The 12505-nt window shown below is 32.8% G+C and overlaps 1 protein-coding gene across 10 annotated transcripts in view; it reads left to right on the top strand.

Moving 5' to 3' along the window:
• Positions 1-12505, top strand: part of BIRC6 (baculoviral IAP repeat containing 6) — a 230619-nt gene that overhangs the window by 101484 nt on the left and 116630 nt on the right. For all 10 annotated transcript variants that reach the window (XR_009054583.1, XM_057740742.1, XM_057740738.1 and 7 more), the window contains 9 exons: positions 374-507; positions 1251-1388; positions 2814-2941; positions 6110-6241; positions 7065-7280; positions 7867-8050; positions 8652-8807; positions 10353-10486; positions 11131-11284. Coding sequence is in view for 9 of the 10 variants with exons in the window: in XM_057740742.1 (XP_057596725.1) it covers positions 374-507; positions 1251-1388; positions 2814-2941; positions 6110-6241; positions 7065-7280; positions 7867-8050; positions 8652-8807; positions 10353-10486; positions 11131-11284 (1376 nt within the window). In the remaining variant the exon portion in view is untranslated. The remainder of the gene's footprint in view (positions 1-373; positions 508-1250; positions 1389-2813; positions 2942-6109; positions 6242-7064; positions 7281-7866; positions 8051-8651; positions 8808-10352; positions 10487-11130; positions 11285-12505) is intronic.

Genomic DNA, 12505 nt, shown 5'->3' with positions numbered 1-12505 from the left:
ATGCCCAGTGATGGGCGTATTGAAGAAGATTCTACATAATATAACTAGACTATATTCTTTAGTTTCATAACTGAATCTGTGGAGTTTATAAATCTGTGTTTACAAGTATTTCCTATCAGGTTATATTATGTGTCAAATGTGTTTTTTTGAGTCTGTGATAAAGTTCTTTCTACCTGATTTCTTATGGATAAAATTAGAAAATATGAATAATAGCTGAAAAAGAGCTAATTTTAACATTAAACTTCCAGATGTAACTCTTACTAATAAGCAAATATTCTGTCATTCCTCTCTTAAATTACAATGTGAATTATTTTCAAAATGAACAATTAAATTGATTCACTGGTTACTTAATTTGTATCTTTTTTTCTCCAAGGGTCTTCATGTTACTTTCTTGCATTGGTCAAAGATCACTTAGTAATAGTGGAGTATTAGAAAGCTTACTTAATCTGTTGGATAATTTACTGTCACCTCTTCAGCCACAGTTACCCATGCATAGGAGGACAGAAGGTATTATTACTTAAATTAATGATCTTTAGTAAAAACATAAGGTTCCTGTAAATACTACTTTTATAAAATGACTAGTCTGAAATATTTAATATTCATTTTGCTGCATTTTGTTAATATTTTGATGATGTAGGCTTTTTAGAATGACCAGCCTTCATGTGATTGACTGCCATATGGTTATTGCTTTTTTAAATGTGTTAACTTTTCTTTATGTGAATTTGGGACTTGGAAGTTGTTCTGGTATAGTTTTTATACTATCATAATTAAAATCAAACTGTTGTTTTTAAGTTTAAGCTTTAAGGCAGCATTCCTGTTCTGGTCATTGATAATGAGCTTCATTTGAGCAAGAAAATTGTTATTGGAATAAAAACTTCAGAGCATAGTTTAAGACTATGAATTGTAAATTGAGAGATTTTTTAAAATTTCAGTCACCTGTAAGTCTAAGAATACCTTCTTATACCTTGTTTTCTAATTTATGTTATTACCTGTTAGATTCAAGCTACACTTATGAATCTGTTTTTGTACCATGAAGCATTTGTCAAATCGTCCATTAGATTTGATATGTTACTCGATTTGTGGCCATAGTTTTCAGTTTTGAGGCTTATCATAAATAAATATTAGTGTTCGTAATTATATGGTGTGTTTTGGATTTATAAAATGTCTTCATTTTATAATTATTTTATCAGGCTTCGTTAGGGTTCTTATAGTCACCTGATTATTTTTTTTCCACTCTCATTTCTGTACAGGAGTACTGGATATTCCCATGATCAGTTGGGTTGTTATGCTGGTGTCCAGGTTGCTGGATTATGTGGCAACTGTAGAAGATGAAGCAGCAGCTGCAAAGAAACCTTTGAATGGTAAAGACAGGGAGAGGTTTATGACAGGTATCAGAAGTTTATAATAATCCGTTGGTGGGGATTTTGGGTGATTATGCAGTTTTTCCAGAACTGGCTTTGGTCTGGAGATTCCAGCTATATGTAATATATGTAAAGTATTAGTTAACTTTACCAGGAATAACATAAATATAAGTGAAGTTCATGAAAAGGAAATCTGAGGAGAGTTATTATAGTTTTATGTATTTAGTTTAGTGTATCATTCCATTTACTGTTATAAAATGTTTCTACTAATTAACTACAAATGACTTTTATGCTTAGATATAGAAATTTCCACATTTTTGTGAGTTGTAATCTTTCTCCATAAGCTTAAAGCACAGATAACTTTTTAAATGAAAGAAAATCAAACTGCAAGACATTGTTTTATTCCCCTCTTCCAAGTTAAACAAGACTTTATGAAGTAGCTACATTTAGCACATAAAAACAGATAAGAAGTGTCATAAAATTTGGACTTTAGTACATTATTAGAATTATAATATTAAAAAAAGATCCCTCGAGATGTTTTATAGGTATAAGATGTTACAGAAAAAGCCAAATGGGCTTTTTGTCCAACCCAATAAATCAGTTGTTTATGGTACACATTATGTTTGAGAATAAGGTGGGGAATTCTTTTCATGTACGGGTAATTTTTAAACAAATGATATGTGTCTGTAGATCATTACCCCATTATAGGGTGTAAAAGTAAGACTCAATTAAATACAACTACCTGTAAAGCTGGAATATAACAGGTTGTATGGGAGGCCTTAGTTTTTATTTATAGTATTCAGGTATTATGGAAACACATTGGTGGAAGACATTTTTTAGGGCCTGAAGAATTTGAATTGACTTGACAATAGGATAGTAGAGAACAGAAGAAGATGCCATTAGGTTAAGCAAGCATGAGAAAATCATTGAGGATGGGTAAAGTGGAGGATTAAGCCTGAACTGAGCAGAATGACAAGTAATAGTCTGGACACATTCCAAAATGAGAATAAGTAGAGCTACACAGCATGGTTTTTTAACTATTCAGCTTTATTTTTGCAGTTATTAAGTCTGATTATTGAGTATCTTTTTTTTTGGGGGGGGGTCCTTGCACAAGAGCATATGAGTTTGAAATAGGCAGTAGTGAGCATTTTGTTGTTGTTACAGTTGTGTTGTACAAGGCTTAATTTTAAACAGTTGTGGAGAAAGTTGGCTGTTATCATAATGGAATGATTGGAGGCAGAGAGAACTCTGGTCTTAAAGTCACTTAGAGCCTAGGGTATCTTTTCTAAGATCAGCTGTTCTTAGCAGTTTCTTTACAGTGGTTTCCTTAATTTTTAAAAAAACTGATTTGTCATGATTGACACATTTATCATTTTATGCTTTCTGGGTATGAATAGTACTTTATAATCACATTTAACAGAATTATTAATACAACTTTTCCTTGCCCTGTAGGTAACCAGTGGAGTTTCATTAACAATAATCTGCACACCCAGAACATAAGTAGGTCTTCCAAAGGCAGCAGTAGCCTTGATAGATTATATTCCAGAAAAATAAGAAAGCAGCTAGTTCATCATAAACAGGTAATTTTCAGTATTTTTTTGTTTGGTTTGTTTTAATGTCTGAGACATTGCATGAGATCGATTTGCCATCAGACCTTAGGTATGGTATTTAATGAACTACTTAATTTAGGGAAATTATTTGACACTTTTGAGACTGAGTTTCCTTATTTGTAAGATGGCAGCAATACGTAGTTTACAGATTTTTGGTAATTTCCTTTAAACTGTCTACCGCTTTGCATCTCTATTACTAGCATTCTAAGTCTGGCCATCATTTGCCTGCTAGGAAGGCCTGTCTGCCTTTGTTCTTTCTCAATCCAATTCATTTTTCATGCTGCCGCTAGAGAGTTCTTTTAGATACAAATGTAACCATATTACTCCTTCTCTAAATTATTAGTGGCTTCCAGTTGACCTTTGGATGACAGTCAAACTCCTTAACATGGTTTTAGGATATTTATCACCTGCCCATCTAACTCACAGGTTTGAATTTTGGTCTAGCCATATTGAATTTGAGTTTCTGGACCACCTACACCAGTTTTTTCCTCTGGGAGTTTAGTATGTGCTTATCCCCCATCCCTCTGCTCCCCCCTACCCCCACCAACCACTTAATTTACTGTTTTGCTTGGATAATCTAATTATTTTTCAGACATTAGTTCATATTCACTTCCTCAAAGAAGTCTTTCCTGGTTTCTAAATTAGTATCCCATAAAATATGTTCCCCATAATCTATATTTTTCCTTTCATTATATTTATCCTATTTTTTTGTTGGGATTCTTTTATTTTGTTAACCTGACTTAATGCTGGTGTCAGTTTGTTATGAGCCAGTACTTTATTATAATTACATTTTAAAATGTGTTGTCTTTGTCTTTACAGTATATATAGGAATATATACTATATCTTTGATACCCATTATAGAGCCTAGTGTGTCATCTAAAAACATTTGTATAATTGATTTAAGATGAAATGAGATTTTATACGAAAGCCTTTAGGATCTGAAAGTGTGTGAAAGCTTTGGGCTTTTTAAAAACGTGACTTACAGCACTAAATTTATTTTTACTTCGGAGTTTTTCAACTATGAGCAACTGTTGGACCTTTTGCAAGAAAAATGATGTGAAGCTTTCCCCTCAACTCCTTTATCTTTTTGAGAATCCTAACTAATTTTAGGCAGTACTAATAATCATCCTTTCATATTCAGCTAAAATTTATCAAACATTTAATGATTATGTTTGCTATATTTACTTTAGGATATGAAGAAGAAAAACAAGCCTAGAGTATAACCCAGTGGATTTTTCTTAGCAATATTTTACTATTTAATGCTTTATTATGAAGGACATTTTGGGGACCATTAAGAAAACTTAAAGTGGGGTCTGAGGAATAGTTAGTTGATAGTAGTGCATTGATAGGAGCGCATAGTTACTTTGATTTTGATGGTTGTGTTATGGTTTGTAGGAGAAGGGTCTTGTTTCTAGGAAACACACTAAAGCATTGAAGGGTGATTGGTCATCAGGTTGCCAACTTATTCTCAAACGGGAAAAAATATCTTTGTATAGCAATATAAATTATTGATTAAGATTATGGTTGTTTCAAAATAAAGATTATATTTTTTCTTGTTTGCAATTGTTATGTTAATTGTAGAACTTTTGAAACAGTTTTCTGAAAATACTGATTTGTACTAGTTCTCACATTCACATAATATGTATGTATAATTTAATTCAGGTGCATGCTAGTTTTAATTTATGATACATTTTTCTTCATATATGGAGATAACAGCCAAGTGGATATTTCTTTATAACATGATATTAGTTCTTTTTTTTCCTGATAACAAAAATACGTTGCAACAGTAGAAATTTAGTAAATATACTTTGAAAAGGTAGATTTATTAAGTTCTTAACTGAATTGTTCATTTATAATTATGGCTATAATGTTCTGGTGACTTTCTGTTATAGAGTAATGCTCTGCATAATGATATATGGCATAGTGGTTATGTCATTCAGCAGATTTTCAAGGTCTTTCTAGGCAGAAATTTTTTTCTCCTAGTTGGTCTGTTTGTTCATTTCAACCTACTAGTAGTTGCTAGGGGTAGGGATGGGACAAATGGAATAGGAGAGGGGGTAGGGGGCAATGTGAAAGGACAGCATGAGGAAACCTTGTGGTGATGAAACTGTTCAGTATTAACTAGTGGTGGATACATGAACCAACAAATGTGTAGAATTCCATACATTTAAAATACACACACACACACACGCACACACACACGAGTACAAGTGAAACTGGAGAAATCTGAATTATTTTGGTGAATTGTAATAATGTCATTACTCTGCAAAATGTCATCATTGGGGGAAACTGGGTAAAGTGTACAAGAGATCTTTGCATATTTTTTTTAATAAATTTATTTATTATTTATTTTATTTGTTTATTGGCTTGTTGCGTCTTTGTTGCTGCACACGGGCTTTCTCTAGTTGCGGTGAGCGGGGGCTACTCTTCATTGTGGTGCATAGGCTCCTCATTGAGGTGGCTTCTCTAGCTGTGGATCACGGGCTCTAGGCACGTGGGCTTCAGTAGTTGCAGCACATGAGCTCAATAGCTGTGGCGCATGGGCTTAGTTGCTTCGCGGCATGTGAGATCTTCCTGGAGCAGGGCTCGAGCCCTCGTCCCCTGCATTGGCAGGTGGGTTCTTAACCACCGTGCCACCTAGGAAGTCCCGAATTTTTTACAACTGCGTGTGAATTTACAGTTACCACAATAAAATTTTTAATTAATAAAAAATATAGACATTCCAAAAAATGTACTACTCTTGGAGATTCCCATAAAAGCCAAGCTAAGAATATTGTGCAGTAAAAGTATTTTCCCCATGTATTTAAAAATAATTTTTTTCAAAAAAAAAAAATTTTTTTTCCCTCTGTTTAACAAGTACTCCACCAGTCATTCTCATTTGGCTTACATAAAAAAGTATTCCAGTTATTTCCCTTCTCCCATGGGTAAGAAATTTATTACTTCTTAATTACAACATGGGGAGGTCTTTTATTTGGAATTTGGAAGTGATTTAAAAAAAATTGGCAACATAGTTAAAACTAGATTTTTTCAGAGAATAACATTCCATTAGTTTGATGTATGGATTCTGAGGAGTACAATAATTTACTTTGTTGTTTTTAACATTGTTAGCTGTAAGATTAATTTTTTTTTTTTTTAAAGCAACTTAACTTACTAAAAGCAAAACAGAAGGCTTTGGTGGAACAGATGGAAAAAGAAAAAATACAAAGTAACAAAGGATCATCATATAAACTTCTGGTAGAACAAGCAAAATTAAAGCAGGCTACCTCAAAGGTATGATCTTTACTTTTTATGTAATTGTCTTAGAAAAGTCACTCCCTTTTAGTATTTTAAATTGAGTAGTTAAGTATCTATAATAATGTTCAGGAAACTTTATGTTATTCTGCTTATCAACAGAAAAATGTATTCTTCGTACTTTTTTTTGGGAAAGGTAGGTAGGTTTTAACTGAAGGAAATATATGATTAATGTGGATAGAGTATTTTTCTAATGTATTTCCTTTAAAGTGGCTTGTGTTCCAGTAAATTGAAGATAAAAAGATTTAGGAAGTGTACGGTTTTCCTAATGTGTCCTTTCTAAGTGAAAATTAAGTTCAGCAGTTTGTAAATAAAATTTTTTTAAATAATGACCTATTTTTTTTAAAATTTGGGGTATAACATTTATATGTAGCAACCAGTTTTATGTAGTTTCGATAATTATGAAATTACAGTTATTCCATCAGAGTTTGAAATGAATTAGTACTCTATACTTAGTATATATATGTTTCTTTACCTTTCACCTTTTATGATTATGTTTAGGACCTTTTGGTGATGTTTATTTAAGGTGTTAGATTTGAGCTACTGTAGCCCTTCTATAGAATTTCACCTTTCTGAAATTGTTACATATCTGTAACCTTACTCTAAAATAGGACACAAGGTGTATTGGTCAGTACAGTTTTTAATAATCTTACTTTTTGAAGCTTATGGTTTGCCTAAAAATTTTGTTCTTTAGAAGCTGTAAGTTTTCGGAGTGAATATTTTCATTTCATAAGTAAACTTGTACTGAAAGAATTTTCATTCAATAAACATCTATTTAAATATTGTAAATTTCTGTGTATAGCACTTTAAGGATTTAATTCGTCTACGTCGGACGGCAGAGTGGTCTCGTTCTAATTTAGACACGGAAGTTACAACAACAAAAGAAAGTCCAGAGATAGAACCACTTCCATTTACCCTGGCCCATGAACGCTGTATTTCAGTAGTCCAGAAACTTGTCCTTTTTCTCCTATCCATGGATTTTACATGCCATGCAGATCTCTTATTATTTGTTTGTAAGGTAAGTAAACTAATAGGCATAATTTATAATTATAGACTTAGTAAGATAAAGAATCAAGAAAAAGTGTAGTTTTTAATTGATTTTTAAGAGAAAAAAAAGTACTTTCATTGATTTTTCCTTTTATGTAGTTTAGTCTTTTTGTTAATGTGCCTTGAAAGGTTTTTAAAATATTTTGGCAGTTATTTCTTAGGAGACCTAATGGATAATTTTAATCTAGTTAAAACTAGACTGATGTAGATTTGAAATGTAAGTAGTGTGGGTATGTCTGTCTACAGCCTACCTTTTTTCTATTAAGATAAGAAATCTATACACGAGTGTCAAATTATAGCAATGAAGGGTGTATTAATGCCTTGAAGGCTTTCCTGTAGCATATTCATTGCTTATAGAAATTATTTTAAACTATTAAACTCACATTTTTACCTGCACTTTAATATTTGTTCCATGAAATTACATTTCTTTTGCATTCCATGTAAAACAATTATTTTGACATCAAAAGCATATCTCGTTGAAAACAGTTCAATGCTTTATTTTTGGAGAAAACATATAATTGCTGCTTAAGTGTATGATTTTATAAAATGTGTTACAGGTTCTTGCACGCATTGCGAATGCCACGAGGCCAACTATACATCTGTGTGAGATTGTGAATGAACTCCAACTGGAAAGACTGCTATTACTTTTGGTTGGAACTGACTTCAATAGAGGAGATATATCTTGGGGTGGTGCTTGGGCTCAATATTCCTTAACTTGTATGCTACAGGATATTTTAGCAGGTTTGTTAGGATTTATTTTTAATAAGGTATGTCGAAATTAGCTTGTTGCTGCTTGACTAACCTTTAAAGGAAACTGTGAGCTCCTCAAAAGTGTAAAGTGTCTCTTTCATGTCATAGCAGTGGCAACCATTTAGAATTACTTTTGCATTCAATTACGTTGACACTTGTGATAAATGCAAGTGTTTATGGTATCAAGTGCAGGGATATTGGAGCTAATTGGCTTCCTTATTGATACCAGCAGTGGTCTGCTTCCTAGTTCTTTATGTGCACTTGAGGAAGGTACTCCCTGTTCCTGAGTTTTTCATCTGTAAAATAAGGATAATAAAAGTATCTTTCTTATAAAATTATTTTGATGAATAAGTGAGTTAATATATGTAAAGTGATTATAATAACTCCTTGTTCATATTGCACATTTTGTGTTTTCTGCTAGTTAGCATTTGAAGGCCCTAGCATTTCCTTGGATAGGTGCAGACTCATTTGCCTCAGAATCTTTTATGGTTGGTAGAGTATACATGCTATTCTCACTACTGGATGAAAAAATATGTTTTGGATGCCTGTTTACTAATTACTGAAGCATTTAGGATGATCTTCTTACCTACAGGAGAATTGCTGGCTCCAGTAGCTGCAGAAGCCATGGAGGAAGGAACAGTGAGTGATGATGTAGGTGCAACAGCTGGTGACTCTGATGACTCCCTGCAGCAGTCTTCAGTTCAGTTGCTGGAAACTATAGATGAACCTTTGACACATGATATAACAGGTACATTCTTTGCATTTTTAGCTTAAAATATCCTTAGCTTTTTTAAAAAGTGAAACTTATGTTTCAAAACTAAGAACATTAATGAAGTGTAAAATTAAGTTTTATGTTAGATCTTTGGCCTTAGTAACCATGTCAGTTATTTTCCTGATAAATCTCTTTTGCTTTGATTCTCTGAATGCTTATTATAATAAAATGGTATCCTTTCATAGTGTCCATGTTATTTTGATATGGTCTTATTTCGCTATGTTGAAGGAATTACAACCTAGAAAACAGTTATAGATAGCAAGGATAAAGGCTCTTGTTCTCTTTTTCTTTTTTCTTTCTTTGTTTTCTGCCTTATCAAAAACTATAATGTGTATCTCAGCATGTACAGTCCTTTGTGGTGTACTCCCTACTTTTGAAGGATCTGCTTTAGTTATTACTCTATATAATATGCTGTGGTCATTTCATCTGTTCTCATTCCTTAATCTTAGATTCTCTCGTGATTTTATCCTTTCTATCTGATAGTACCTTTATCTGGAGTAGACTTTCTTCTCTAGTTTGCATTATGAACTTCCTATCTAAGATTTACATAAAGCATTCCCTTCTCCAAGAAGCTTTTTCCATTACCGCCAGCAATGTTGGACACTGCCGTCAGTGCTGCCTGCGTTCCTGATTGTCTCTGATAGCACCTGCCGTGTTTAGTTGATTTAATTTCTGTAGTGTACCCTCACTTCTGAAGCTCTGTTAATGTATTGGAGGGTGGGAATTTGTTTTATTAATCTTCATATACTGAAACCCTAACACAGGCTGGTGTTTTCTTGGCATTCTATAAATATATGTTGAATAAAAGAGCGTGGGAAAGAAAGGAAGATAAGGGTTGTGAGGTATAAAAGGTTAGTTAAAAATTTGGAGTCATCTGAGAGCAAAATCGTTTCTAATTTGTGATTGACAAATAAGGTGAATAGCAGTCCTGAAACTGAAATCTTTGCTTTTCACTTTAATGCTGGGTATCATTTCCTTTACTATTGGATGTAATGTAATGAATTACATATTGGAGGCAATAAAATGAATAATATTGTTCATTCTGGAAATGGTTAATGATTTTTTTTTTTTTTTTTTTTTTTTTTTAAGAGCATAGGCTCAGTAGTTGTGGCGCACAGGCTTAGTTGCTCCATGGCATGTGGGATCTTCCTGGAGCAGGGATCGAACCCGTGTTCCCTGCATTGGCAGGCGGATTCTCAACTACTGCGCCACCTAGGAAGCCCTGATTTTTTTTTTTTTTAATAGCAAAGCTTATGTAACTTGATTCAACAAGGACTAGTCTTGTGGTCTTTTTCCCTAGGAAGCCACATATTATTGCACTGGTGTTTTTAATTGTGTTATAGGGTGATATATTTGCATACTTACTTAGGCTTAATTGTCAAGTATAAAAATTGAGATTTTTATATCAGTAGAAATGTGTTATATATAAGTAAATTAACTTTTTCTGTAATTAAAAGCAATATATTGATTAAATTTTATGTTATATACTCCACCAAAAAATTCACTTTCAATTATTTGAAGGTGCACCTCCTCTTTCCTCTTTGGAAAAAGATAAAGAAATTGATCTTGAATTACTTCAGGATCTAATGGAAGTTGACATTGATCCTTTAGATATTGATTTGGAAAAGGATCCTCTTGCAGCCAAAGTTTTTAAGGTATGATATACTAGAGTATTCTTTTCAATTAAAATCTTTCATCTTATACTTCTGGTTTATTAATTACTTAAAAAAAGGAAAGTATACACCAAATGTAACCCATTATTTAGTTTAGTCAAAATTAAATTGCTATAGGTACTATAGTAGATATTTTATAATAGTGGAATAGTATAAGGAGAACTTACATCATTTTATTAATATAGCTGCTAACATTATATGTTTATAAGAACCACTAATAAGCATGGGAGGTATGGTTATGGATTATCGGTATTTCAAGCAGCATTGAAGCTCATCCCAGTTGAGTTCATTACAGAATCTACTTCTTTGTTAGCCACTACTTTTTCTAAAGGAGATACCTCCCTAATACTTTATTTTGGTTCATTTTGTGTGTAAGAGATTTTATTAAAGATGCTAATCACCTCTCAGATTCTAATAAATAAGGTCTTTTTAGATTTGGGGATAAAATGGAGAGAATATTATGAACTATCCCCATAGATCATTAAGATTATGAGTATGTTTTAGGAATTTAAAGGATAAGGATAATGTTTATTTTGTAGCCCTCTTTGAGTTTAGGTAATGTAAATAATATATCACTCTTCAAGAAGAGGCACAAATAAACCACAGGTTTTTCCTATTCTTTTAAGCCAATAAGCAGTACATGGTATGACTATTGGGGTGCTGATTATGGCACCTACAATTACAACCCATACATTGGAGGTCTCGGAATTCCTGTAGCAAAGCCACCAGCAAATACAGAGAAGAATGGATCACAGACAGTTAGTGTTTCAGTGTCTCAGGGTAAGTGTTCATATGTTAAGACATAAGCTATTCTTAAAGCAAGTCCTCAATTTATGTATTCTTTGTCTCCTGAAAATTTGATCCAGAGTGTATGCTGAGAGGGTTTATTATTGCAGGGGCCATGAGAGTGACTGACACTCAGAGCTGTGTGTCAGTTTGGAAGAGCTTCTGTTTATGGTCCATCTTTTGTTTCTCAAAGTGACACTTTACAAAATATATTTATATGTCTTGTGGGCTTGCCAGTAGTTTTAATTAATTGCGCTTTTTAAAATTTTTATTATTAATAATAAATTTATATTTTATTTGTAAACAATGAAATCATGTTGAGTATTATTTTTGCACTCTTCTAGTCACATAGAGTATATAAATTTTTTTTTAATAAAATCTTTTCTTAAATTTTGAAACAATCATACATTTACTGAAAACTTGCAAGTATAGTACAGAGAACATTTGTTATCCTGACCCATTTGGGAGTAAGTTGGTAATCTGATGGTTTTTTGTTTTATTTTGTTTGTTTTACAAAGCAGGAGATTTCTTCTGCATAAATACATCAAGAAGCACATTCCATCAAAGTCAGGAAATTAACATTAGTATGAACTTTAAGACCCCATTCACATTTCAGCAGTTGTGTCTAAATAATGTCATTTATGTAAAATCGTGCATTGCATTTATAATTGACCCTTGAATAAGGTGGGGGTAGAGGGGCCCCCTCCCACACAGTTGAAAGTCTGTGTATAATTTTACAGTTTGCCCTCCCTTCTCTGAGGTTTTGCATCCATGCATTCAACCACCTATGGATCGTGAAGTACATCTTTATTGAAAAAACTCCGAGTATTAGTGGACTTGTGCAATTCAAACTGTGTTGTTCAAGGGTCAACTGTAATTACCATATCTCTTCAGTCTTACTCAGTTTGCCATACTGTGTTTGTCAGAGGTAACTTTGATGACCTTGATGCTTTTGAAGATTATAGGCCAGTTATTTGGTAGAATGTCCCTCAATTTGGGTTTGTATGCTGTTTCCTCACGATTAACTTGTGTCATGCATCTTTAGCAGGAATGTCAGGAAAGTGTAGTGCTCAGGTTTTCTTATTGCATCCTATTAGGTGGCTCATGATTTTAATTTAATTTTAATTACTTGATATAGGAGATGTCTATCAATATTTTCCATTGAAAAGTTATTTTTTTCCTTTTTGTAAAAAAATTTGGGGGGGTTAGAGTGGC

This window comes from Hippopotamus amphibius, chromosome 7 (assembly GCF_030028045.1).
Source record: "Hippopotamus amphibius kiboko isolate mHipAmp2 chromosome 7, mHipAmp2.hap2, whole genome shotgun sequence".
Lineage (NCBI taxonomy): Eukaryota > Metazoa > Chordata > Mammalia > Artiodactyla > Hippopotamidae > Hippopotamus > Hippopotamus amphibius.
Note: the sequence above shows the minus strand (reverse complement) of the source record. Positions and strands in the feature narration are given on the sequence as shown.